General features: G+C 54.1%; 1 protein-coding gene across 1 annotated transcript in view; it reads left to right on the plus strand.

Annotated features, from left to right (window-relative positions):
* Positions 1 to 24,321, plus strand: part of ADAMTS7 (ADAM metallopeptidase with thrombospondin type 1 motif 7) — a 43,841-nt gene that overhangs the window by 3,557 nt on the left and 15,963 nt on the right. The window contains exons 3-18 of the mRNA XM_038185241.2: positions 259 to 430; positions 3,462 to 3,658; positions 4,979 to 5,062; positions 5,860 to 5,984; positions 7,098 to 7,247; positions 8,322 to 8,465; positions 11,560 to 11,704; positions 11,867 to 11,959; positions 12,433 to 12,578; positions 14,905 to 15,074; positions 15,398 to 15,531; positions 17,206 to 17,326; positions 18,150 to 18,394; positions 21,343 to 21,484; positions 23,513 to 23,639; positions 23,780 to 23,993. Coding sequence (XP_038041169.2) covers positions 259 to 430; positions 3,462 to 3,658; positions 4,979 to 5,062; positions 5,860 to 5,984; positions 7,098 to 7,247; positions 8,322 to 8,465; positions 11,560 to 11,704; positions 11,867 to 11,959; positions 12,433 to 12,578; positions 14,905 to 15,074; positions 15,398 to 15,531; positions 17,206 to 17,326; positions 18,150 to 18,394; positions 21,343 to 21,484; positions 23,513 to 23,639; positions 23,780 to 23,993 — 2,409 coding nt within the window. The remainder of the gene's footprint in view (positions 1 to 258; positions 431 to 3,461; positions 3,659 to 4,978; positions 5,063 to 5,859; positions 5,985 to 7,097; positions 7,248 to 8,321; positions 8,466 to 11,559; positions 11,705 to 11,866; positions 11,960 to 12,432; positions 12,579 to 14,904; positions 15,075 to 15,397; positions 15,532 to 17,205; positions 17,327 to 18,149; positions 18,395 to 21,342; positions 21,485 to 23,512; positions 23,640 to 23,779; positions 23,994 to 24,321) is intronic.

Below are 24,321 nucleotides of genomic sequence, written 5' to 3' on the forward strand. Positions count from 1 at the left end.
GCCACCATTCAGCTCAGCACCCGCTGCACCTTGTGGCTGGGATCTCTTTAGCTTCCCGTTCCCTTAGTGATCAGTCCCCGCTTGCCTGTTCTCTTTGGTCTGGCATTTTAGAGCTCACAATATCCACAAAACTATTTTCAGAGGGGACCTGCTTTCTCCCTGGAATATTTTGCAAACCTCTCCCGTTCCCAGGTTCTTTGGTGTGTGTGTGCTCGATGCAGGTGGCTTCACGGTGACGTCTCTGTCTCTCCCCACTAGAAAGGCGTGTTTCGGCTCATGAACGAGGACTATTTCATCGAACCGGTGGCCGCCAGCACTCCTGAGGACAGCATGGCACAGCCCCACAGGATATACAAACGCCACGCTCCTGAGCACCGGGGAGAGCAAGGCAAGAGGCAGGCGGCGGCGCGGGCAGCCTGCGGCGTGCAAGGTATGGTCTCCTTTCTCTTGCCTCTCACCATGGGCCAGTGGCAGGGTCCTGGGATTCACGATTTGAGTTCTGCAGCTTGAAGTGCACGGTGACAATACCCCTGGTCCCCTAAGGTGCCTCAGCAGACACGCTTATCTTAAAACCCAGCGTTAAGCTCCTGATAAGCTCCCAGTAGCCAGCTTTTAGCCATAAAGGACACCTGTCTGGCTGGCAAGGAACCCCTTTTGTGTCTCAGAGCACTGAGGCACAACTGCCCCATGTTCTCGAGGGGATGTGCCCTGGGTTTTGTGGTGGTTTCTGGGGGCAGGGGGGCAGCACGGGGCTGCTCGGTTGGGGTCTGTCCGAGCAGGGGGCTCCTCGCTGCAGGACGGCCAAGTTTCCAAAGGCGTGGGCACGCAGCAATTCCCACGAGCGTTTTTCTTGTGGGAAGGCTGACCACCGCTTCAAAACGCGAGTCAGGAAAATTTGCTTGCTTAGCAGCAGGCAGAGGTTTTGTGGCATTTATGACTGCAGCCCACAGGTCACAGGAATTATTGCAGGGTTTTTTTCTCCTGCCAGTTTTCCTGTGTTTGCTTATGTTTCTCACATACATGACTCCAGTGCACGCTGAACCTCAGGCCTCTCACTCTCATCTTTTTCTTCCGGCCCTGCTGCAAGCGCCCTGTGATGTGGAGGCAGTGTTTGTTTTCGTTTACATGCAAGCATCAGGTTTTGACCTTTCAGAGTAAAACTTGGCTCCCATGAGCTGAATTCCAGAACTCCCATTTAGTCCAGTGATCCAGGTTGTCTCCTTGATCCTTCTTCCCTGCGATGCAGATTAAACTCTTGTTTGGAGCACCTTGCTTGCAGTAGTGTCTAGGAACTAACTTGATTTCCACAAGAGCAGCTTCCCCTCCTGCTTTTTGGTGGGGTCGAAACCCAGCATTTTTCCTCAGTGGCCCCATCTGCGGGGCTGTCCCCACTAAACAGGTCCTGGGAAAGGCAGGAGGTGGTGGCTCAGATGGGCAGCGCTGTCACCTGAGAGCAGGTCCAGGAGGGCCTGCAGCCTGTGCTGCTGGCAGGGCTTTGGCTTCTGCTGGAGCAGAGCTCAGAGGCTCCATGGCACAAGCACAGGAGTGCAGGCTGGGGCTCTGGTCTCAGGGCTAGTCATAAATTGGTTGCCACTGTGAAGAGGAGCAATCAGTGCTTCGGGCAGCCCGACCGCTGGAGCACAACCCCACGTCCCCTGGGGCTGGTCCAGCTGTGCTGGGGTCTGTGTTGCCCTTGTGATTTCGGGGCTGTTTTAACTCAGCTGAGATAGATGGAAGTTGGCTGCCTGCCTGCAGCAAAATCGTGTCATGGGGAGGTGTTTGCCTTAGGTACACATCCTGGAGGTGGGAGAGGCAGCAAGGGTACGTTCCTAGCCAGCAGTGCAGAGCAGGTTTTAAACGTGAGGGCACTCCCTCACCTGGGAAGCTGGGCACATCCCCATTCCTCAGCACTGCCTGCCCAGGAGCCTGGCCAGGTTGTCTTTAGGCATTTTTCTGGTAATCTAAATGAATACGGGGATAATAGAATGGCTCCTTCTGGACTTTGAAGCCTCTAAAATCCATTTGTAAAGGGATTTCGCTGGTTGTAATATGGCCAGTGTGCAGCACACCTGGATCTCTTCTGGAACACAGACCAGCAATGTGGCCGTGATGTATGTGCCCTGGAAAGGAAACTGAAAGTCTGCAGGATTTGTATAAATTCAAGTCTTTTATTTTGTACTGACGTCTTGCTGGCTTTCTTTGCAAAACACCACGCTGCCAGATGGTGTTAGGCTGACCTGGTATTCAGCTTCTGTCAGTCCCCTGTGCTGCATAGTGTGAGCCTCTGTGTGCAGCCGGGCAGGCGTGTGAACGGGATCTCCCGGGGAAATGCCACTGCAACCCTCCTTGGTAGCCAGGGAGCCACTGGCAATGAGCTTGCTAAAGTCCCTCGACGTCCTGCATGGAAGCTCAGCAGCAAAGGACGCAATGAAAACAAGCTCCAAGGAAGCCGTTGTGATTAAACTGTCACAGTGGTATCAGCAATTCATCAAATTATCCAGATACTTGGGATTTTTCAGTCTGGGGGATAAAACACTCTTTCACAGCTCAAGTACAGTATAGTCCATAAAATGTGAAAGTCCATTGTTAACAAAGTGAGGCAGAGCCCTTAGAAACTGGTCATAAAAGCAATTCCCACTGTGTGCAGTGTGGTTTGTAAAGCCTTTACCCAGCTTGGGGCTGACCCTGACCTTGATCTTGGAGCAGCGGCACAGGAAAAGTCTCGGCTTGAGAATTCCCAGTTGCTGGTGTGCCTTAGGAGCAGCAAAGCTCTCCTCTGGCGTCGTGTGTCTTTTCAGCCTGATGAATGTCCCTGTTGTTTCTCCAGGGACAAGCAGCGCAGGAACCCAAGGTTCTGTCTCCATGTGGCCAAGGAAATCTCTGTGCACCCTGCGGGTATTTCGGTCTTGCCTAGGACAGGGATGATCTTTGGGATTTGGCTCAAGACATCAGTCCAACTTCAAGGACATGGAGTTTATCCTTTTTGCTCTTTCCCAGCAAAATAGAAATGTGGGATTATACTCCTACTGAGCCACTGGTGTTTCTCAGCGGTGCATGCTCAAACATCTCTCCGTGGTTGCCTGTATTCATGTGTCAACACAAACCATAAGTGCTGCTCTGCTCTGGAGGCTGCGTGTTAGTCACAATAATTCAAACTCTGTTTCAAAGAATTTACTTCAAATGCCTTTTTTCCTCTTCTTTTTTTTTTTTTTTTCCTGACATGCTAATGCTGCTGTGCTACACAGTGAGATCAGAGTATTCAACTCCCACTGATTTTTTGGAGCATACACCACAGCAAAATTACGAGTAGGTTCTGGGTTCTGAGTGTGGGGCTTCCTTGTCAACACCAGAGAGTTTTCTCCTTTATTTCAAAAAACGGTGGGCTTGATGATATTTTACCAATGCTGCTGACATTTAAAAATAATTTAAAAAATGTTTCTTTTCCCACTTAAATTCCTCAGAATCTCGGGAAAATCTGGAGAGGTCTGAGAAGCGGCGGGAGAGATGGGAACAGAAACAACACAGGAAGAGAAGAATAAAGCAGCGCTCCATCAGCAAGGAGAAGTGGGTGGAAACGCTGGTGGTGGCAGACACCAAGATGATAGAATACCACGGGAGTGAGAACATCGAGAAGTACGTGCTGACCGTGATGAACATGGTGAGTCCTGGTCTGCTGAACCGCAGAGCTGCCAGGTCCCTGGAGATGCAGCTATGAGACATAAGGGCCACTGGGCTTGCCAGGGCTCAGCCCTAGTGGGACCTCAGCAAATCTCTCAGCAAACAGCCCGATCCTGCTTGCACGCGGGCTTTTCTGCACTGCTTGATGCTCCATCTGCCTCTGGAGGATAAGAAAACCTCCACGCAGGAGGAAAGACTCACGGGGATGTGGGAGCTTTGGGTCAGGCTCCCTTGAACTCAGCACTGGCAGTGCCAATGAAAGGCACCCATGAAGGGAGCGCTGCAGGCAGCTGCTGTGTTCCTCACCTCATCCCCAAATTCTGCGGAGCCGGTGCCAGCAGAGAGCTGTGAGTGGCTTTCCTGGTAAAGCTCCCCTGAGGACAGCCAAGGGAAGGAGCTGAGCCCAGAACCAGACTGTAGCTGAGCTGTTTTGCTGGCACCAAACCACAGGAGCATTAAATGTGAAACCTGTAGTCAGGCTTTAAAAGCTAATTGTGATAATTTCATTGAAATTCCTCAACAGCTCATGCTGCTGCTTGAACTCAAGCTTCTCTGGAGACATCCACTCATAACTGGATGGTCTGGTGTGCTAACGAACTAATCCTGCACAGCCGGGGTGCCACTGTTAGTTTTGCCTGGAGTCACAGAATCAGCCTGGCCGAGGTGGGAAGGGACCTCTGGAGGTCACCTCGTCCAGCCCCCTGCCCACGCCAGGCCACCTTGAGCAGGCTGCCCAGGGCCATGTCCAGAGTCAAAACATGAACGTGGTGGGCTTAAAAATCCAGGAGGTTTCCCTAACGCCGTAAGACAAGCAGATAATTCAGCGTGAGCTGGTACAGTCTGTTTGCTCTTGTGCTGCTGTGGTAACAGCCATGTGCATTTCAGAAGAGGGCTTGGTTGTTGGCCAGAAAACAGGGTGGGACTGGGTAGAGGACCTCAAGGTAAGATCCCTGGGTTTCTCCCAGTTGGTGAAGGCACTGCAAGAGCACAAGGATCTGAGATGTTAAACATGTCTGTTAGGGAGTGAAAGAAGTGGTTCCCCAGGCATTTCTGGTTGAGTTTCAGTGTGCTACACAGACTACAGCAGTTTCCAACGGATGTCGTCACACCAGGACTGCTTTAGGCCAGGTCTGCATCTGGTCTTGTCTTTTGTTTTGGGGAATTACCCGAGATGTTGTCAACAACCTTCAGTAGCTTCCCTTTGAGCTCATGTTGCCTTGCAGATGTATTTACCAGCAGAACTGTCCCAGGGCAAGGTCTTTCTGTGGAGCTTTATGTGTTTGGCCTTTGTGTTTTGCAGGTGGCAGGGCTGTTCCACCATGCCAGCATCGGGAACCCTATCAACATTGCCATAGTGCGACTCATCCTGCTGGAGACCGAAGAGGTAAGACGAAAACAAAGTGACTCACATTTCCATCCTGGCAGCCAGACTGGGATACACAAAGAGCTGGCCTTGAAAGCCTCTAAGGTCAATCTTGCGCTGTTTGCCTGGATGAATTTGTGTAAGATTCATGCAGATTCCCATGCCTCACTTCCTTGTCTCCTGCAAGGCCTGCAGCCGTGGTAAAGTTAGGAGGATTGCGTGGTGAGAGGAGCTGTGGGGGCTAATTCTTATAATAATTTCTAACTCAGCCACTTACTCTGTGCCAGTATCTTCCCTCCCATCCTGTGACCCGTGGGACATTACCTGATGCCACTGGTGCTGTTTGCCTGCAGCAGCATCCCTCCAAACCTGGAGCAGTGGTGGTCCCCAGGCAGTTCTGTGGCTGGGGCTGGGTGGCTGGAGCTCGCCGTGTCCCCGAGGAGCGTCCCGCCGGCGGTTGTTTGTGCTCCCCAGCTGCAGCGGCTGCTCGCAGGGAGCCTGACGCCTCTCGGGCTGGCTGCCCAGCTGCATCCTTCTCTAAAGCACATCAGCCAGGATGGAATATTTTCCTGCAGTGTTACTTAACCCCCGGTGTTGGGTGACTTCATGTTTCGGTTGAATCACAGAGGAAAAGAAAGTGGAAAAGGGCTGTATTCTCACCCAACCTGTATCTTATAAAATAGAAGCTATTCCCTCTATATGGCAGTTACTCCTGATCTCACTCTGATGTGTCAGAGGTCAGACCCCTTACCACTGCATCCTGAAAAACAAACAGGTCTGTCAGCAGTATGACAGCAGACTTTTAATTGTTTTGACAGGAGGATCTGAAAATCTCCCACCATGCAGACAACACCTTGAAAAGCTTTTGCAAGTGGCAGAAGAGCATCAACGTGAAAGGAGATTCCCATCCCTTGCATCACGATGTTGCAGTCCTGCTCACAAGGTATTGTGCCTGTGGGCTAATTTTATGCTTCAGGGGCTACTCTGCCAGCTGGAAATTCCTCCAGGGGCTGCAGGCAGGTGGGACACAGGCAGCCAGGGGCACATCTCAGTGGCAGCTGAGACACCCCATGTAAAATCTCACTGTCTGTACCTGAGCCCTGTCTGGATGCCTGCACATACAGTACAACTTAAAACAAGAAGCCTGAAGGTGACCTGACCCTGATGGCAGGAACTGGTCTCAAACCTCAGGTTTAAACCTGGAGACAGCTCCCAGTTGAGTAGAAGCTGGGGTTTCCAATCCAGGTTTTCACCATAGCCCTATTGGCAAGCACCAGGGTGGGTGGATCCTTGCAGCAGATGTACACAGGGATTAGCTCTCCTTTTTCCCTTGCAGATGAATGCAGGGATTTGCAAAGGAGCCTCAGAGCAGGCCCCTAACCTCCCATGAAGCTGGGTGGAATTCATGCCTCTGGCCAAGTTTATGTACCTTGCAGTCAAAATGGAGTTTGATGGTTTCAGGCTGCAGCAGCTTGGATGTTGGCAGTATCGTGGTTGTTTGTGCAGTGATTCACAACCCACAACAGAATTATCTTCTTTAGGAGATTTCCTTTGTAGCAGAAATAAGGCACTTAAGGCCGTGCACTTCGATGGAGCTGTTCATCCTGGGTGGCTGGAGGTCCCCTGCCCTGGACCACAGCACCCCTGGGATGTACTTCCCCAAGAAATGTAGTGATTGCTTAATTATTCCCAGCATCAGCTTTATTTATACAATGGAATAAACGTAGCCAGCCTGGCTTGCAGTTCACATTAATCAGTCTTTCTAATAAGCTGGGGATACCGAGAGAGTAAAGGGGAAAGGAAAGGCCATAAATCTTTCTGCTGCAGAAAGACGTTTGGATGTCTCCATTCCTGCTTCTGTTTGGCCAGCATCTGCTGGGCTCAGGCACATCCCCTTAGACCAGGCTGGGGAGGCAGCGGGGGCTTGCTCCTGGGTGGCTGCCTTGGGCTGGCTCTGCACACATAGAGCCCTGCCCGCGCTCGCTCTCGTGTTGTCCTTTGATTCCTGATATCTTCATCCCCTCTTTGCTGTGTGTTGTTGTTTCCAATCACCAAGGAAGGACATCTGCGCAGCGATGAACAGACCCTGCGAGACCCTGGGTCTGTCCCACGTGGCGGGGATGTGCCAGCCCCACAGGAGCTGCAACATCAATGAGGACACGGGGCTGCCCCTGGCCTTCACCGTGGCCCATGAGCTAGGACACAGGTACCCCCCTTTCCTTCTTCTCCTTTCTACCCTCTGTCCTCTGCATGGTTTAGTCAGGACTTGACAAGGGACAAGTAGAAGTTGGCAGGATGTTGCCGAGCAATTGCCTCAATCCAGGGGAATTTACCCTGGGAACTTCATTCCAGAGTTAAGTTTTTGATTGCTCCAGGTTCAATGAAAGTCATGTCCAAGAAAACACAGAGAAATTACACATGCAAGTTCTCCTGTGTTGCTGATGCTGCAGGTTGTGGAGAAGAGGGTTGCTCATTACAAAGTTTTAAAGTAGAGTCCATGTGTATAGCATCAGTGACAGAATTATGTTTGTCCTGATTTCAGTTAAACTTGGGAAGGTCATTTGAACATCATAGTCCATAAAAGATATCTTTGTACAGTAAAAGCCTGTAACCAGTAAGTTTAATTAAACTGACTTGGTTTAATATTCTCATTACTTTCTCTTGGCTGAGTTGTCAGTAAGAAAGCTAAAGTAAAAATCTTGTGTAAAATACGTACATTGGGAAAAGTTCCGTGTAATAATTATACATCATATTAAATTTTGGATTTAATATAGATCTGTTCAGCTAAATGCTTGCTTTGCATGCTCTCTGCATGAAGCACAGTCTGTTGGCTTTGTCACTTCAAAACAGCAAAAATATCCCTGGTTTACTCCAGTGCAAGGCCACACAAGCTCCTGGGGCTGTTCTTGCTCGCAGTGTCGCAGGACACAGGGGCTGGGCACTGCCCTGAGCACAGCCAAGTTTCCCCAGCTTACCAAGCAGCCTCCTGCTTGCCACTGCTGGCCACGGCAGCTCATCCAGGGCATGCTCTTGGCACCCTCTTAATTGCAAGGTAAAACCCCACTGGAGCCTGTCCCCTACCACATGGGACAAAGCTTGTGGGTATCTCTGGTCCCATTTCCCAGATAGCCAAGTGCTCTACTCCCTGTTCATTAGCGAGTCCCCACGAAGCTGTGAATGTTTTTAATGTCTGGTGTAGCGTCTCGGAAAGCAGAGAAGCTGCGTGGTTGTAGCGGGCATGCAGCTCACCTCTCCTTTGTGGGACTGTGCTCTTACACAGTTTTGGGATTCAGCATGATGGAAGCAGCAATGACTGTGAGCCAGTTGGGAAAAGACCTTTCATCATGTCTCCACAGCTCCTGTATGACACGTCCCCACTCACCTGGTCCCGCTGCAGCCGGGAGTACATCACACGATTCCTCGAGTAAGTCCTCGCTTCCTCTTCTCTTCCATTTGTGCCTGTACTCGGGGCCGAGCTGGCTGCCACAGCTTGGGGCTGGGTTGGGCTTTGGGGTCTGCAAAAGACTTTCTAGTCTCAGAAGTCAACCCCAGGGCACTGAGGGGGATTTCTAACTTGCTCGGTTGCCTTGGTCCTTGCTGGGAAGGATGAGTATTTGAATGCAAAGGTAACAGAGCGTTTGTCAGCACAGTGGTTGTTGCTTGAACAAATACAGCTAGAGCACTTTTCTTCATTGACTTAGCTGTCGGGATTCCCAAAGCATGGTTGCCCCAGCAGCAAAATTCTGGCGCTGGCTCTGCTCCTCTGAGCTCCAGTGTCAGCGACGGGTCGCTTGCACCAGCCTAACAGAGGGGTGGCCATCTGGAAGCACGTAGGCACATCCAAGCTGCTGAGCAGGAGGAGTTTCCCATGGCACTTGGGGTTTGTAGCATTCGGTGCACCCCAGAGAGCCTGATCTTGCCTTCTGCTCGTCCCAGGAGCAAGGCTGTGCTTGGGGTGAATGCATGATGGCAGCAGGCACCACGTGAGGAGATGAGACCAGGCCAGATTCTTTGCTGCATTTGTTTATTTTTAGTGCCCTGTGGCTGATTTTGCAGTCTGTTGTTATTAAATTCTTAGGAACGTGGCCCAAGTTTTACATTTGTCAGCCAGGGTCTTGCACTGGAGGGACATTTTTCTTCCTTGTCACGGGAAGGTTAGAAAACAGCCAGAGCATCTGCCAGAAGCAGCGGCCGAGCAGCTCTGGCTGGGGCTGGTGTGCTCACAAGGGGCTGCGTGGTAGGAAGGCTGCCTGGTGCTGAGCTCCCATTTCTAAATCCCAGCCAATGGCCTGAGGTAGGGTGAATTATTGTTGATTTTTGGCTTTCAGTGGAATGGGGCTTTCTCGCATCTACAGAGTTCTTGGCCCTTTGTCTTTAACCTTCGCTTTTAGATGAAGCATTTCCTGCTGGCAATAACCTTGAGTTGCCGTTAGCTGCGGCAGGGAAGAAGCAGACCATCTGTCTGCTTGTCCAGTGGAGTTTTGGTCTCTTTGCTCCCCTCCCAGAAGGGGCAGCTCTTCCTCCAAGAGTGGAGCAGAGTTCAGCAGGCGTCTCTCCGCGGCTGTGACATCCCCGAGGCGAAGGAGAGGCCTGCTGCGAGCGCAGACATGAGCTCGTTTTAATACCGTGTTGGCAGGAGAATGGGCAGCAGCGAGCCAAAAAATGAGACCCTGCTGACCTGGGGTTGCTAGATGTGCTTGGAACAGACCTCGCGTTGGGAAAAAAAGTCCTCTCAGATGATGGGGATTGTTTTACAGAAGAGGGTGAGCACAGCTGAACAGTTAACGTTGGAAAATGGTTCGTGCCTTCGATGGCAGCACGGCCCTGCCGCTGCTGAGAGTCGGGCAGGGGGCTCTGCGACCCTCTGTGAGCATCCGATGGCATGGAGAAGGCTCCCCTTGTCTCACAGCAGCTGACTGCCGTGTCTCCCTTCAGTCTTCCCTTCTCCAGACCGGACAACCAGGTTTTCAACCTCCTCTTGCAGTGCTGAAGGTCTCCGTGCAGCCTCCTCCCGTGGTTCTCCTCCTGGCTGACCCACGCAGCACCCTGCATGCTGCGAGCACCCAGCCCTTCCTGCAGCACTGCTCCTCTCCGGCCATTCCAGCTCCCCTGTTTGTGCAGCTGATTCTTCCCAAGTTTAAATCCTTGCCTTTGTTTTTATTGAATTCAGTCCTGTCTTCTTGGGCCTTTCTTTGACTTCTCCAAGAGCTTTCGGAATTTTAATCCCGCTTGCAAATGTATTTGCAGATCCTCCCAGCCTCCTTGCATATGGGGATTTAATCACCATGCCATCTATCCTATCATCTAGCTCATTAATGAACAGGCTGAAGGAGGCAGATGCAGTGCAGAGCCCTGTGATTTTTCACTGCAGTGTGGGTTACTGTCGAGCCCTTCAAAGCCAGATTAAAACTCATGCCAATTTTTGCTGGCTCAATGAAGTTTTTTGGCAAAAGGCGGAGGCCAGCTGAAGGCACCGTAGGATAATTGTAAAATATTTAATGAAGAAATAGATTTTGTTCATACCTCTGGGCAGTCAACAAGGAATCTAAACCACTCCCCACGCTGGGGCTGTGGAGCTCTCCTGTAAGCTGAGGCGGTGTTGGGCTGCTCCCAGCCAAGCGAGGGGCTCACAGGTGCCTGGGGGGGACCCCGCAGGTGCAGGAGGGGAGAGGGGCAGCGGGTGCCTGCTGTGCCGGGTGTCACCCTGCCAGCACCCCACAAAGTGGGTGCTCACCGTGGCTCCCGACCTCGTGCCAGCCCCGCTCCCTGCTGCTGCCGAGCTGGGCCGTGTCGGCAGCTTGGGTTAGAAAGGAATCCTGGTTCACGTTAATTTAGACCTGTTTCCAATCACAACGAGCTGAAGTAATCTAATCTGCTCCGAAACCCACGCTGGAGACTTTGCGTTGCTGGAAACAAGCTTGTTTAAATCAACACTGTAAGCTAAACTAGTGACAATTTCTTGTGTGTTTGGGAAGTATCATAGCAAAACCACTCGCAGCGGAGCAAGGCGGCCAGGAACAGCCTCTCAGGCTCCCAGGCAGCCTGGCAGGGGGCCACAAGCTGCCTTGGCAATGCTTCGGGCTCCGTTTTAATATCTCTTTTCTAAAAACATGCTGTCCAGCACAGGCTGAGCACTGTTTGTAGCGGCAGATATGAGGGTGAGTGAGTTTTGCTGCTGACAATCCACTTTATTTTTATTACCGGGGCATTGACACTAGAGCCAGAGCATCCGTAGGGACGTTTCGGGAGCCAGCCTGGTGTATGAACGCGAGGACAACATCTGCTTCTCTGCAGTGCAATGTTTGCTCAGCGAAACCCTTCACCTTGAGTGGTGAAACTGAGGCCCAGCCCCCCCCGGCTGAGGACTTTGCTAAGGAGCTAGTTGCAAATCTAAGGAGCAGGGAGTTATTCCCAGGCAAAGCTTTCCAACGGGGAGCAGCAGGACATGCTGGGGGGTCAGTGGGTGTCTCAGGACTGCAGGGGCAGGCAGTGACGCTGCCCTGGTGTCTCTCTTTCAGCCGGGGCTGGGGGCTGTGCCTGGATGACCCCCCTGCCCGGGAGGTGCTGGACTTCCCCCTGGTGCCCCCAGGCGTCCTCTACGACGTGGGCCATCAGTGTCGCCTGCAGTACGGTGCCTACTCCACCTTCTGTGATGACATGGACGTAAGCTGTGGTCTCTCCCAAAGTCGCACAAACTCGGGCAGCTCCAGGGGGGTTTTGGTGGCGGGGGCTTTGCATGGGGCGACCCTCTCCCTGTGAGTTCAATCTGTACCAGTGAGCTGGTCCGTGCAGTAACCATGTCCTGTGCAAATCTGCTTTCTGCAGAGCGTCTGCAACACGCTGTGGTGCACGGTGGGGACCACGTGCCATTCCAAGCTGGACGCTGCCGTTGATGGCACAGCGTGCGGGGAGAACAAGGTGAGTGGGAGCATTCCCATCCAGAGATGGAGAGCCTCCTTGTCCTGCATGCAGGGGAGGCTCTTTGCCAGAAAAGTGTAAAACCTGGAGTTTTGCAGACTGCAGTGCATGGGGAGGGGCTCACCTCGCTGCCCTCACTCTGGGGGGCACACTGGCATTGCCCAGTGGAGGGGCTGGCAACCTGCAGGGACGTGGGGGGTACCCAAAGGCCCTGCTGTGCCATCAGCCCCAGCCACTACAGGGGCTTCTTGACCATGGTAGCATAATGCTGTGAAGTTACAAAAATACCTGCACGTGCCTCTGCTCAGCACATTAAGGGGCAGTGCTGGGGATCTGTTGCCTCATTTGAATCTTCAGACAGCCTGCCATCCCTGAATTTCCCATAGCACAGAGGGGAAACTGGGCTCTCCAACTCAAGGTCCAACTGCACATCATTTACCTGGGCTCTCTTCTCCTGGACTTTCCCTTTGCAGTGGTGCTTCAACGGCGAGTGCGTGCCAGTGGGTTACCGTCCCGATGCCATCGACGGCAGCTGGGGGTCCTGGAGCTCGTGGGCTGCCTGCTCGCGGAGCTGCGGTGCGGGCGTGCAGAGCGCCGAGAGGCAGTGCAGCAGCCCCACGTAAGTGAGCACGGGCTCCTCCGTGAAGAAAAGGAGCCCAACGCTTCTGACGGCCTCATAAAGCTGGGGCTGTCACCTGCCCAGCCTGGTCCTAGCCAGGTCTGCACTGCACAGCAGAGGAGGGGTGCCGGGATGTGGTTATCGTCCTGAACAAAGTGCATCTGAAACACCACGGGCGATTCATTTCCCGGGGCTATCCGTCCGTCTGGGCAGCAGAAGCCCCTGGAGGGGCAGAGCTGGCTCCGTCTGCTCTCACACGCAGCAGCTCCTGCCCTGTGCACGCAGAGCGTGCTGGAATGTGATTCCAACAAAGAGCACAGGCTCGATGCCTGTAGATGTAAAACATATCCGGCGTCTTTTTAAAAGAAAGCCAGGCGTTCTCCCATCATGATTCACCATCATTTTGAAAACTCCCGCTGCTGCTTATCAACCCTTCTCTCCCCGTGAGTGATTCCTGAGCGTGCTGCATGAGCTGCAGTGCTGGGATGCTCCCTGCTCCCTGGCTGGCAGCCGGCTCCAGCCCAAGGCTGACCCAGGAGCAGCATTGTCCACGCCGTGACCCAGCTGCTCCCCAGATGTCTCCCTCCAGCTCAGCCCCTATTGTATTGAATTTGCACAAAGGCCTCTGGCTCGCCCAGGTGTCAGAGTGCCCTGGAACAGGGAGAGAAAAGGGCTTTGTGAGCAATTTTCCAGTGGCAGTCAGTTTTCAATGGCTTAAGGAGATTTGAAAACGAAGGATCTCTCTAATGAGCCCAGATGTGCCTTCTGCCTAACTTCTTCCCTGGGTGCTTTGTTTTTAGCACATGCTATCAGACTGTTTAAAGAATCACTGTGTAATCTCAGTCCCAGGTCAAGAGCTAGGTTTGTGTTTGACATGAGTTTTGTGACAGAAGTGCAATTGTAGTTTATGGAGTGTTTTAAACACAGCTGCAGGCATGTAGGAGAGCAAACACTGTAAAAGCAGCAGAATTCCCCTGGCCAGTTGTTTGCTTTGGCCACTGTAGGTAAACCTTCAGCTTTGCCTTTTGGATGAAGTGAACAAATGTGTGCATTGGGTAGTCCTTCCTGCCGCAGGCATTTCCTTAGGGAAGGTATGTAAACAACTGGAAAATAATAATTAATTTTACTCCCCTCAGCAAAGCGTGCCCAGTCTGAACTGACTGGGGAAAAAGTCATTTTCATAAGGTCGTGGGGATGTGGGCCACTGAAATTGCAGTCACCAAACCAACCTTGTGAAAAGGCGAGCATCAGAAACTGGTGGCAGCATTCTGAGAGCCTGTTGGCATCTAAGAAAAGCCCATTATTGCCTTTAAGGCCCTCTCGCTTTGACAATGTTGGAAAGAATGATATGTTTTTAAAACTGCTTTCTGAAGTATCCTTGAAAGTAAGTGAGAATTTATAGCCTCGTGTGCTTCTGGCTGTTTCTGTCATTTAGGAATCATAAGCATGAAAAAATCTAAAGCCTGAAGAAATGTGTTTGCTCTCAATAGATGTATTTGGGGATTTCCCTGTTCTGGCCATGTGTTCATTCTGGACCTGTGTGTCACCCTGCTGGGATCACCGGCAAAGTCACAACCAGGCAGAGCTGTGGTGAGCAGGGTGGGTGCAGCACTTGGTCCGCAGGGTGTCACAGTGCCCGGCAGCAGGAGGAAGGAGGGATTTGGACATGAACACTCCTGGTTACTTGTCTTTACTAACTGGTTTTATAGCTTCATAAACCAGGCCTATAAAATTGGCTATATTTGCAACGTTAAGGAAGGATGGTCAGGAGGGACGAGATGCAAAAAGTAGCTGTGAGCCTCCAGTATCTTCCCAGGGGACTCGCAAAAACGACTGCTTCACACGTCCCTTTTTCAGTCTGGTTGATCTTTCAAGGAGGCAAAGAGGGGCCTGGGGACCAACAAATCCAACCCCTCTCCTGCACCGCCGCGGCCTGGCCGCTGCAATGCTGTGCTGAGTGCCGAGAGCAAGAAGCAAACCTGGCCAGAAGCAACCCCTGAGTGAATTAGGCACCTTCCAAGGGAACAGAAACAAACAGCAAAGCTGGAGCAAAGTCAGCTGGGCTTGGAATTCTCTGTCACCTCCGGAGCTGGGGGCTCTGCTCTCTCCGTATCTCTGCTGTGTGCGCCCGTATCTCTGCCAAGTGACCGAGGACTTTGTGCAGAGCATCAGTGTCCCCTGCCCAGCGGGGAGCTGGAGAACAAGGACATGGGCGATGCTTTCTGAGCATTTAAAAATCTCCTCCATACGTTAGGGATTACAGTTATTGTAAGGGAGTTCCCGTGGTGTGCACTGTGTTAATTTCTGCTTTTCCCTCCCGCAACAGGCCGAAGTACGGGGGCAGGTATTGCCTGGGGGAGCGGAAGCGGTTCCGGATCTGCAACATCAGGCCGTGTCCCCCCGACAAGCCGTCCTTCCGCCAGGTGCAGTGCAGCCAGTTCAACCCCATGCCCTACAAGGGGAAGCTCTACAAGTGGACGCCAGTGCCCAACAACAGTGAGTGCGCACAGCCTGCCGCCAGGCTTCTCCCGAAGCCCTGGCAGAGAGCCTTAGATAGATCCTTGCCATGGCTTGGTCTTGCTGGAGCTGCCTGTAAAAGATTTGCCTTCCTTTCCCACCAGTCTTGCAGTGTATTTATGCCGTATTTTGAATTATGGCTGGGTTTGCAGGATTAATTTGTGTTGTCGGAGATGGTTACATGGAGAGAAGGTGGCACCTGTCCGTGTGAGCCCAGGGCAACGCTGCTGCAGAAAGCAGGCGAATGAAGGCGTGCAGACCCCGGCTCCTCGGGTTCAGTTTCTGTCTGTTCGGCTCCCCAGTTAACCCCTGCGAGCTGCACTGCCGCCCGGAGAACGAATACTTTGCAGAAAAGCTGCGGGACGCTGTCATCGATGGGACCCCGTGCTACGAAATGAACGCCAGCCGGGACATGTGCATCAACGGCATCTGCAAGGTACGGCCCTCACCACGGCGTGCCAAGGGGCAGCAGCTCCCCTGTGCTCCAGGAAGGGCTGGTGATCGGGGCTGTGCCCGCTGTCCCCTTGCAGACATTCCCTGACCCACTTTGTTACCATTTTTCTGCACAGAAATGAGGGTGAGCTCTCCATACTCCATACAAGATATTTGGTGCAAGGGTTTTTTAAGCCTCTTTGCTGGCTTCAGGGAAATAGAACACAAAACCAAAGAAACACACAAAGTACAGTTTCACTTGAAAATAAGGCTGGGGAGATGGAAAGGGCAGGTGGAGAGGACACCCAGCCCAACCCAGCCCTGCAGTGCTGGCAGATGCTGCTCTGACCCACAGCCTGCAGCAATGGAGATGTCTTCCCCAGCCCCAGCGGCCTCTCCCAGCGCTGGGGTTTGTTCTGACTCCCAGGCTGCTGTTGTTCTCTCCTGAAAGCTCCGTGCAAGCTGCAGCATGTGGCAGAGCTGCCTGGCTGCTGGCTGGGGAGGACATCTCTGGCTCAGGAGGGATGGGACAAGGATCAGAGAGAGCTGCAAGGAGAAGGCAAGTCAGGTCCTCTCCTCCTTGTCACTTCCGTGGAATTCTGGTTGCTGTGAGGGCTGTCATGCAATGGACGGCGCAAAGAGCAGCAGGGAAAATAATCAGTAAGCAAGTTTCAGCATGTTGCATAAAAACCATTCGTGGAAACTTCCTCCTCTTCCTGGCTGCGCTGCCAGTGGCACCAGGCAGAGGCTGATGGCAATTGCTCTGCACAGCAGGAGACTCGGAGGAGGTCACATTTCCTCCTTTAATAGTCTGTAGGTTACTTCAAAGGCTGCAGCACACAGATGCACAGGCACGGGCTCGGGGGAGAGCTCAGAGGTCATGGTTTTTACTTGGCACATACAAAAGAGCGGGATCCAGCAGCTCTCCTCAGATGACAGCACGTTCACTCCGAGCTAACTGCACACGTACAGTTGTCGCTGACTGCAAGCCTGCTGCTGGCTTCAACACCAGAATTAAACCTGGCTCAGTACAGAGCACTGCAGTAGCTAAAATAGTTCCAGCACGTGTGTGCAACTGGCTCCCTGGACACATCCTCCTGGAGCTCAGACTAAAGGCTTCTCGGTGGCACGGGGCCCAGCGGGACCCTTGGGGAATTGGCTGCAGTTTTTATTGTGCGGAGTCAGATGGAGTCTCCATTTGATCGAGCAATTTGGCAGCTGCCTAGGTCCGAGGTGTGGAGAGCTCCAGCAGAACATAGGAAAGGTTTTGGGGAAGTGTTTTGAGACAGGATTGGCAAGGCCAAGGATCAGGAGGCTGGCCCAGCTAGGCACAGCTCTTAGCACGTGCCGGCGGGCTCTGGGGACTCGGGGCTGCAGAGCAGGGCAGGGGAAGGTGACGAGATGTCCCTCTGGCTTCTCAGAGCTGTATGAACAGGACAGGGGGCTGCAGGCAAACACTAGAGTGAGAAACCCACATTGCAGCCCCCCTGGGTGTGCCACCCATCCTGCAAAAACACTCCAGCTCTCCCCTCTCCAATCTATGTTCCTTTTTTCCTGCCGTCTCTCTGCTGAGGCTGGTCCTCATAACTGTGGTTGTTTCCCACATTTGGCTGCTGGAGCCAATTCCAGCGAATCCCTGGGTGGGCGCGGGGCCGGTGCTGATGGGGCTTTTTTGCAGAACGTGGGCTGTGACTACGAGATCGACTCCAACGCGGTGGAGGACCGCTGCGGCGTCTGCCACGGGGACGGCTCCACCTGCCACACCGTCCAGAAGATGTTTGAGGACAGCGAGGGGCTGGGTAAGGGTGCTCGGCACTGACCCCAGAGCAGGACACCCCTAAGGGATAAAGACAAGCACCATGTGCTGAGCTTTCAGCAGCCACAGCCTCCCCAGGGACCAAACGGTTTGGTGGAAAGTTGGGGGGTGAGCAGAGCCGGCTTAGGGCAAGCACACAGCTCCCAGCCACCGGAGAGCAGAAAAACGTCTTGTTGTTTTAAATGGTTTCCTTAAAACAACCCCCCTGCCCTGCAGAGCTCATTTTTCCCTTGATCAGCAGTGCACGGGGAAGGGGTGGCTTGCAAACAAAACCCCAGCGCTGCAGGGACGTCCTGGGAGGCAGCACCCCGGGAGGAGGGATGGCTCTGCAAGCACCATCACTGCTCCGGGCTGCAGGAACCCAAGGGACACGGGACTTTGTTTCTGTGTGTTCAGCACCAAGAGCCAGGCTCCCTCACGCTGCTCGCTCGCAGTGTTTCCTCAGCCCAGCCTGGTTGATTTTGATGAGATAAGGTCCAAGCAGTAGCGCAGGGAGCAGGGGAGTTGCCTTTCCACTTCTTGCCCCTCAGAAGAAAAATATTTCCTTACTGCTGTTTGTGCTTAATGACCTCAGAACAAATCTCTGCAGCCTGAAGCTCGTTTGGAAAGGCTTAAAATGATTTTGTGGGTTGACAAGGACATGATGAAAGTGTGTAAAGCCCTTGCCAGCACTCAGGCAGGAAATGTGTTCCTCTGATGTCTCCAGGAGATGCCAGCACCCTGTCCCAGGGGGCACTTAGCCACCTACCCCAGGGAGCAGATCGTGTTCTTGATTCCCCCCGGGGCAAATGTTTATTGCACCCCAGGTTACGTTGATATTGGGATTATCCCCGCTGGAGCCCGAGAGATCCGCATCGAAGAAGTCGCAGAAGCCGGCAATTTCCTGGCGCTTCGGAGCGAGGACCCCGAGAAATATTTCCTGAACGGCGGCTGGACCATCCAGTGGAACGGGGATTACAGGGTGGCAGGCACCACCTTCACCTATGCGAGGACAGGGAACTGGGAGAACCTCACGTCTCCAGGGCCCACCGTGGAGCCCGTGTGGATCCAGGTATGGGCTGGGCTCTGCCTGCAGCCAGGGCGTGCAGCTGGGGGGCACGAGGGGGCATGAGGGGGCTCTGCAGCCTTCCTGTGTGGGGCTGCGGGGAAGGGGTCTGTCACAGCACTTTGTGGCCACCCACGGGAAGGGGCTGTGTCCCCTCCCCAGTGTGTTTTCCCCGGAGGCGATGCCACCAGCAGCCGAACACACGCTGCTGGCCCGGGGAGCGCGTTTCTGAGCTCGGGGTGGGTCTGGTGCGCGCTGCTTCCAGCTGAGCCTCATCCAGCTTGCAGCATTCCTCAAAATATTTACACAGGAGAGAGAGTATGAAAAGAAATAGCTGGCTTCCGGAGGCTTTCTCCATATCTTATCAAGAGCAAGGGAAGAGCCCGTGGTGTTTCTGGCAGGGCTGGAGCAGCCTGTGGGTCCAAGTGGGCTCCAGTGGTGGTGGAGGCACCAGGGAGCTGGGAGCTGCCACACTGTCACCCCTTGGCAGTGCCACATTCCTGCCAGCATCAGGCCCCCGGCACTGCCTGGGGTCTGAGCAAGGGTTCACGCCCCTTGGGGGTGCCCAGGCAGGTCCAAAGCCTGGGTGGTGCCTTTGTGGTTCTTGCTGGTCAGGCTCTGCTTGCTCACAACACTGCTGGAGGCAGAAAGCGAAAATCCAAGAGGATCATTTGAAATCCTCCGAACCAACAAGAATTTTCAGGTTTTACTCATTTGTCCACATGGGAATTTCAGCTCCCCTAAAGTAAGCCGTGACACCCCCGAGGCACTGAAGGGGTGAGCCTGTGATGGGGCAATGCTGCGTGTGGCCAGCCAGGAGTGTTCCAGTTACACACATAGTCCTGAAAAAAGCAACACGATCAAACCAAATTGTGTTGCACAAGCATGTGTCCAGGGTGGTGGAAGTACCGGTGAGGAGAGCATCTGCTGGTCCCCAGGGACTGCTGCCCGTGGATCCATGTCCCCAATTCACCTGATGTGCCCTGGGGGTGCTTTTAATAAGAGCAACCTCGCCAGGCACCGCACCCCTCCTTGGCTGCAGCAGTGGCAGCTTAAAATCGCCTCGTCTTCCTAACCAATCCCATCCCCTTAATTTTCACCTTATTTCCATAGAAAAGAGTTGCCCAAGGGACTGCTTTTCGGCACAGCTTTATGTTACACGAGCTTTGCACAGGTCGCAATGCCCTGCACCGAGGACAGCTGAAAGGCAGCGCGGGACCTGAGGGTCCGGGATCGTGGCTGCTGGGCAGCTTTGTGGGAAGCTGCTCGCTGCCGACGTGTTTGGGTCGGTGGTGAGGGGTCTGCCGGGTCATGCAAAGCTTTCAAGAGCTGATTTCCCTGCCCCCAGAGGCCAGGTTTTTCTCTGGAGACACCGGTGGGATTTGTCCCCCTGACTGCGGTCCAGCTGCTGTCAGGCTAAAGTTTCTGTGGGTGCCAAACCGACTTGGGTTTGAGCGCCACGGTTAAAATCTGAGCAATTCCTGAGGGGTTGTGCACCGTGGAATGTGAGGATCCCTCCTCAAAATCACACCACGCAGGATGTAGGAATGAGTAATGCTTGAGCCCTAGAGGTACGCTTCGTGACTGTGGTTTAACCTTGTTTTTTTTCCCTTTTAACCACCCCCTGAGAAGTGAAGAAAGAGATGGGCTCTCCTTGGGTGTGCTGCCTTCATTAGCACAGCAGCAGGAGGAACCTGGGGGGTTCCCGCCGTGCCCTGCAGCCCGGGCTGGTGGAGCTGGGCAGGGAGAGGATCAGGTCTGCTGCAAGCCTGGGATCTGGGGCTTTGCACAGCCCGGGTCTTATTTCTTGTGTGTGCATTCCTGGCCTCGGTGCCCTGCTTGCTGCAGAGACGGGGTGGGCAGGGAGCTGTGGAGCTGTGTCCCTGCAACCCCAGCTCGCCAAGCAGCCCGAGCCAGCCAAAAATTTGGGTTTGTGTTTTTGCAGAGCTTCAGGGTGAGAGGGCTCCTCAGCTCCTCTGCCTCCAAGCCTCGCTTTCCCCTGCTAATAAGGCCACAGGCGTGCTCAGCACCAGCAAATTGCTGGGATGCTTTCTGGGCTTCATAACCTAATTAAAACCTTTTGACAAAAATGTTTCAATATTCATGAAGAGGTTTTGGAAAGGCGCCTTTGCTCCTGCAAAAGCTCCAAGAACAACAAAGCTTTGGCAATAATGGGAGCACTTAGGCTAAAAAAAACACATTTGAACTCGCAGCCTTTTGGGAGTGCTGAGTGGTGCTGGGGGCGCTTTGGGCAGGGCTGGCGTTCGCCATAGGAGCAGCCGCACTCATTTGGAGAGCAGCAAGAGCCACATTGCAAGCGGGGAGAAATTATTTTCATTCCTTGCAGCGTGTGTTAGCAGCCACCACGCGGGTGTTTGCTGCCGGTGGGCTCCTTGCTGGGTGTTGTGGCACACACAAAACGTCCTCACCTGGCTCTGCCTGGGGCAGGGACATCGGGGCCCTTCTCGGGGCAGGACCCGGCCGTGCTGAACCTGGAGGAGCTCCTCGGGCTGAGCTGCGTTTGGCAGCGGGACCGGAGGGAATTAACAAGGAAATCCTTCCAGGCTCTTTGGCAGAGCAGACGTAAAACCAAAGTCCTGGAAGCTCTCAGTGCTGCCGCTGTTATTTTTATTATTACCTGACATTTCCACAAGCCCAGTGCTCTCAGCAGGGCCAGCTGGGGCACTTCTGCCCTCACCCTGCTTTGAGCACTTGTTGGGTGTGTTGTCTGACACGGTCGCGTGCTGCTGCCGGGGTACAGCAGCCAGACCAGCACCGACCCTGGCCAACAGTGAGAGAGGGAGGACAAATACTGCTCCGGCACGGAGCTGGGTAGAAAGTGACATCTTCATGGCCTGGGTGGGCCGTTATCCCCTGCAAACCTCTGCAATGCGACATCCATCCCGGCTGCCCTGCGCTGAGCACGTCCCTCACCGTGTGCCGTGTCCCCACAGCTGCTGTTCCAGGAGACCAACCCCGGTGTGCGCTACCAGTACACCATCCAGCGGCCGGCCGACAGCGAGAACGAGATCGAGCAGACCGAGTTCCTCTGGCGCTTCGGCTCCTGGACCACGTGCACCGCCACCTGCGGCACCGGTGAGTCCCGCACAGCCACCCTGCACCACGGGGCACGCAGAGGGATGGGGGCTCAGCCCGTCAGACAGCACTTCTCCATTAATCCCCGGTCTGTTTCTCACTCTAAACAGTTTAAATGCTGATGGGATTTTGTGGTGCAGGGAGGCAGCAGGGTCTGTGCTGTTCCTGTGCTGCACCAAGGCGTTGGAGAGGCAGCTGGTGGCAGGAGCTGCACGTCCTCCGTGCCACGCTCCCCATCGCAGCCGTATCAGAGCACTCTGCTGGCATTTGGCTTAGAAATTCCTGGGTCTTTGGTTTCAGGAGGTCTTGAGGATGAAAAAAAAAGGCAGCATGTGCTGAGGTCATAACTCCCTAGTGGCCCCTGCCACGCTCAGCCACAGGAGCCCGTTCTTTATCAGCGCTTTCCTCACTTTGGTGTCCTGTTACCGCGCCGGGTGTCCCTGGGCCATCAGGCTGATCGAGACAAAAAGCTTTAGAGGAATCAGAGAGTGTCAAATGGCCGGTCTGCAGCCTGGCCAGGCTGGAGGGGAGATTATTTCAGGAGCTTGGTGGGGGCAGAACATGGTGGTCCTGTTCAGGCACCGTGTCCTGTCTTCCCCTCCCCTTCACTGTGTCCCAAGCGCCCTGGGCTGCAAGGGATGGGAAGCTTTCGAGGGATGTGTGTGTGAGCATGTGTGGCCGTTCAGTCTCCCAGCACTCCGCAGAGCTGACAGCAGTGAGTGCTTTCATTTTACTCCATAAACAGACGTCAGAAGGATCAGGTCTCTCTCTGTTTCTCTCTCTCTCGGCTTTTTGGCTTTCTCCCCAGCAGCAGAGTCGGGCTGAGCATGGCGCTGGGCTGCTCTCAGGGTACCCACAGGCAGGGAACAGATCCTGCACATGGCACGGGGTGAGGCTGGGGGCAGAGAGGGCTGCCTTGAGAGCAGCCATGGCTCTGGGTAAAAGTTAAAGGGAGAAAACAAAGATCCCTTTGCGTTAAAGCAAAGGGACTTCACTGACACTGGTCCTTTCTAGGCAGCACGGAAGGCCAGGAGATGTTTCCTGCCTACTCCTGGTAGATGTGGGTTGATTCCTGCTGTGAAGCAGGAGGGATGTGGTGCTGCATGAGCTTGCAGAGCTTTTTACCTATTGTTGCTGTAAGAGCTCTTTGCTGTGGATTTGCGTGGGCGTCCACGAGATGCTGCACTTCAGCACGTGCATTTTTTTATTTAAAACCAACTTTCCATCGCGTGGTTGGCTTGACAGCTTCCAGAACAGAAGGGAAAGGTAGGAGCACATCAGGCACGAGCTGGCCAGTGAGGTTGCTCACCCCACAGTTGTTCCCGGGGCTGAGATACTTGGGATTTGGGAGAGCTTGGCACAGGGACCTCATCTCTGCCAGCTTCGTGCTCAGAAACCTCCAAGCTCCAGGGCCACAGTGCCCGGCAGCTCTCCCCAGCAGAGCTCAGCAGCTCCGGGCCCGTCTGCGCTCAGCTGGTCGGCGTTATTTACAGCCCTCCCGAGTCACGGGTCAAGTATGTGTGGCAAAAAGCAGGACAAAAGCCGACAGCGAGGCAGCGTGTTGGAAGTGAGGTCATCCTGAAAAATGTCACCCGTGAGTGCTGCAGGACGGGGGCAGGAGGCTTCGGGGTGATTTATCCCCGAGCTGCAGCAGGGCAGGAGGCTGCCAGGAGGAGTTGTGCTGCTGCCAGGTCCATTCTCCTTGGAAAGCCCCCCGAGCGCCTGGGTGTGAGCTTGCACACCCAGGCACGTGCACACACGCCCAGTGGCCGTCGTTTTCCAGCACAGTTCCATTCCCTGGCTCTAACCATAGAGGGATCATGTCACGTTTCTGGTGTCCAGCTCTTCTTTTTCCATCTGGGCATGAAGGGAGCATTGGTGCCATTGGCAGCATGCGAGGGGCACGTGCAGCGGCAGAGGTGGGCTCTCAGCTTTCAGTTTCGGTTCCAGTGAAGGTTTCATTTTCCTTCTTCTGGTTTTGGTATTCTGGTTTCGGTGTGTAGAGCCAAGCCTTGTCTGTGTCCCCAGGGGTGCAGAGGCAGATCGTGCACTGCGTGGAAAAGCTGGCCGGCATTGTGGAGGAGCGATACTGCGACGCGCTGACCCGGCCCGACGACCAGCAAAGGACGTGCAACGAGGAGCCCTGCCCCGCCAGGTCTGCTCTTTGTTCCTTTGCTCCTTCTCAGCACAATTTCGATGCTCAAACCACCCCAGCAGAGGCAGCAGGGGCCTGGGGATGGCACGGGGCAGGTGCTGGCTGCAGCACACACATTTACACCGCTCATCTTCCCCCAGGTGGTGGGTCGGAGAGTGGCAAAAGTGCTCGGCCACGTGCGGGACGTCGGGGCTGATGAAGAGGACGGTGCTGTGCATCCAGAGCGTGGGGCTGGACGAGCAGAGGGCCTTGCAGCAAGCCGACTGCCAGCACCTCTCCAAGCCAGAATCCACCGCTCCCTGCCAGCGGGATGTGCCCTGTCCCTCGCAGTGGGCCGTGGGGAACTGGTCAGAGGTGAGACAAGGAGCTGGGGTGGTCGCGGTTCCCTGCAAAGGTGGCCAGAGCACGGACGAGGTGCCACCAGGATGTCCTCAGCCTGCAGCAGGCAAGAGCTCTCCTGGTAGTGAAGTGCATCTGGGGCTTGCATTGCAGCACCAGAGCACACAGAAAGGAATTTCATGGCACAGAGAGGTCTCAGTAAGGAACGAGCAGCGGTGTTTTTCCCATTTTCTCTTCTCTTTCTCTGGGTTTTGCTGCTTTCTCAATCAGGCAAGGCCATGCTGCGTGCTCAATGCAGAGGGGACAGAAACAGGACGTGTTAAAGCCTTCAATGTGTTTTGCA

The sequence above is a fragment of the Anas platyrhynchos genome, chromosome 11 (genome assembly GCF_047663525.1).
Source record: "Anas platyrhynchos isolate ZD024472 breed Pekin duck chromosome 11, IASCAAS_PekinDuck_T2T, whole genome shotgun sequence".
NCBI lineage: Eukaryota > Metazoa > Chordata > Aves > Anseriformes > Anatidae > Anas > Anas platyrhynchos.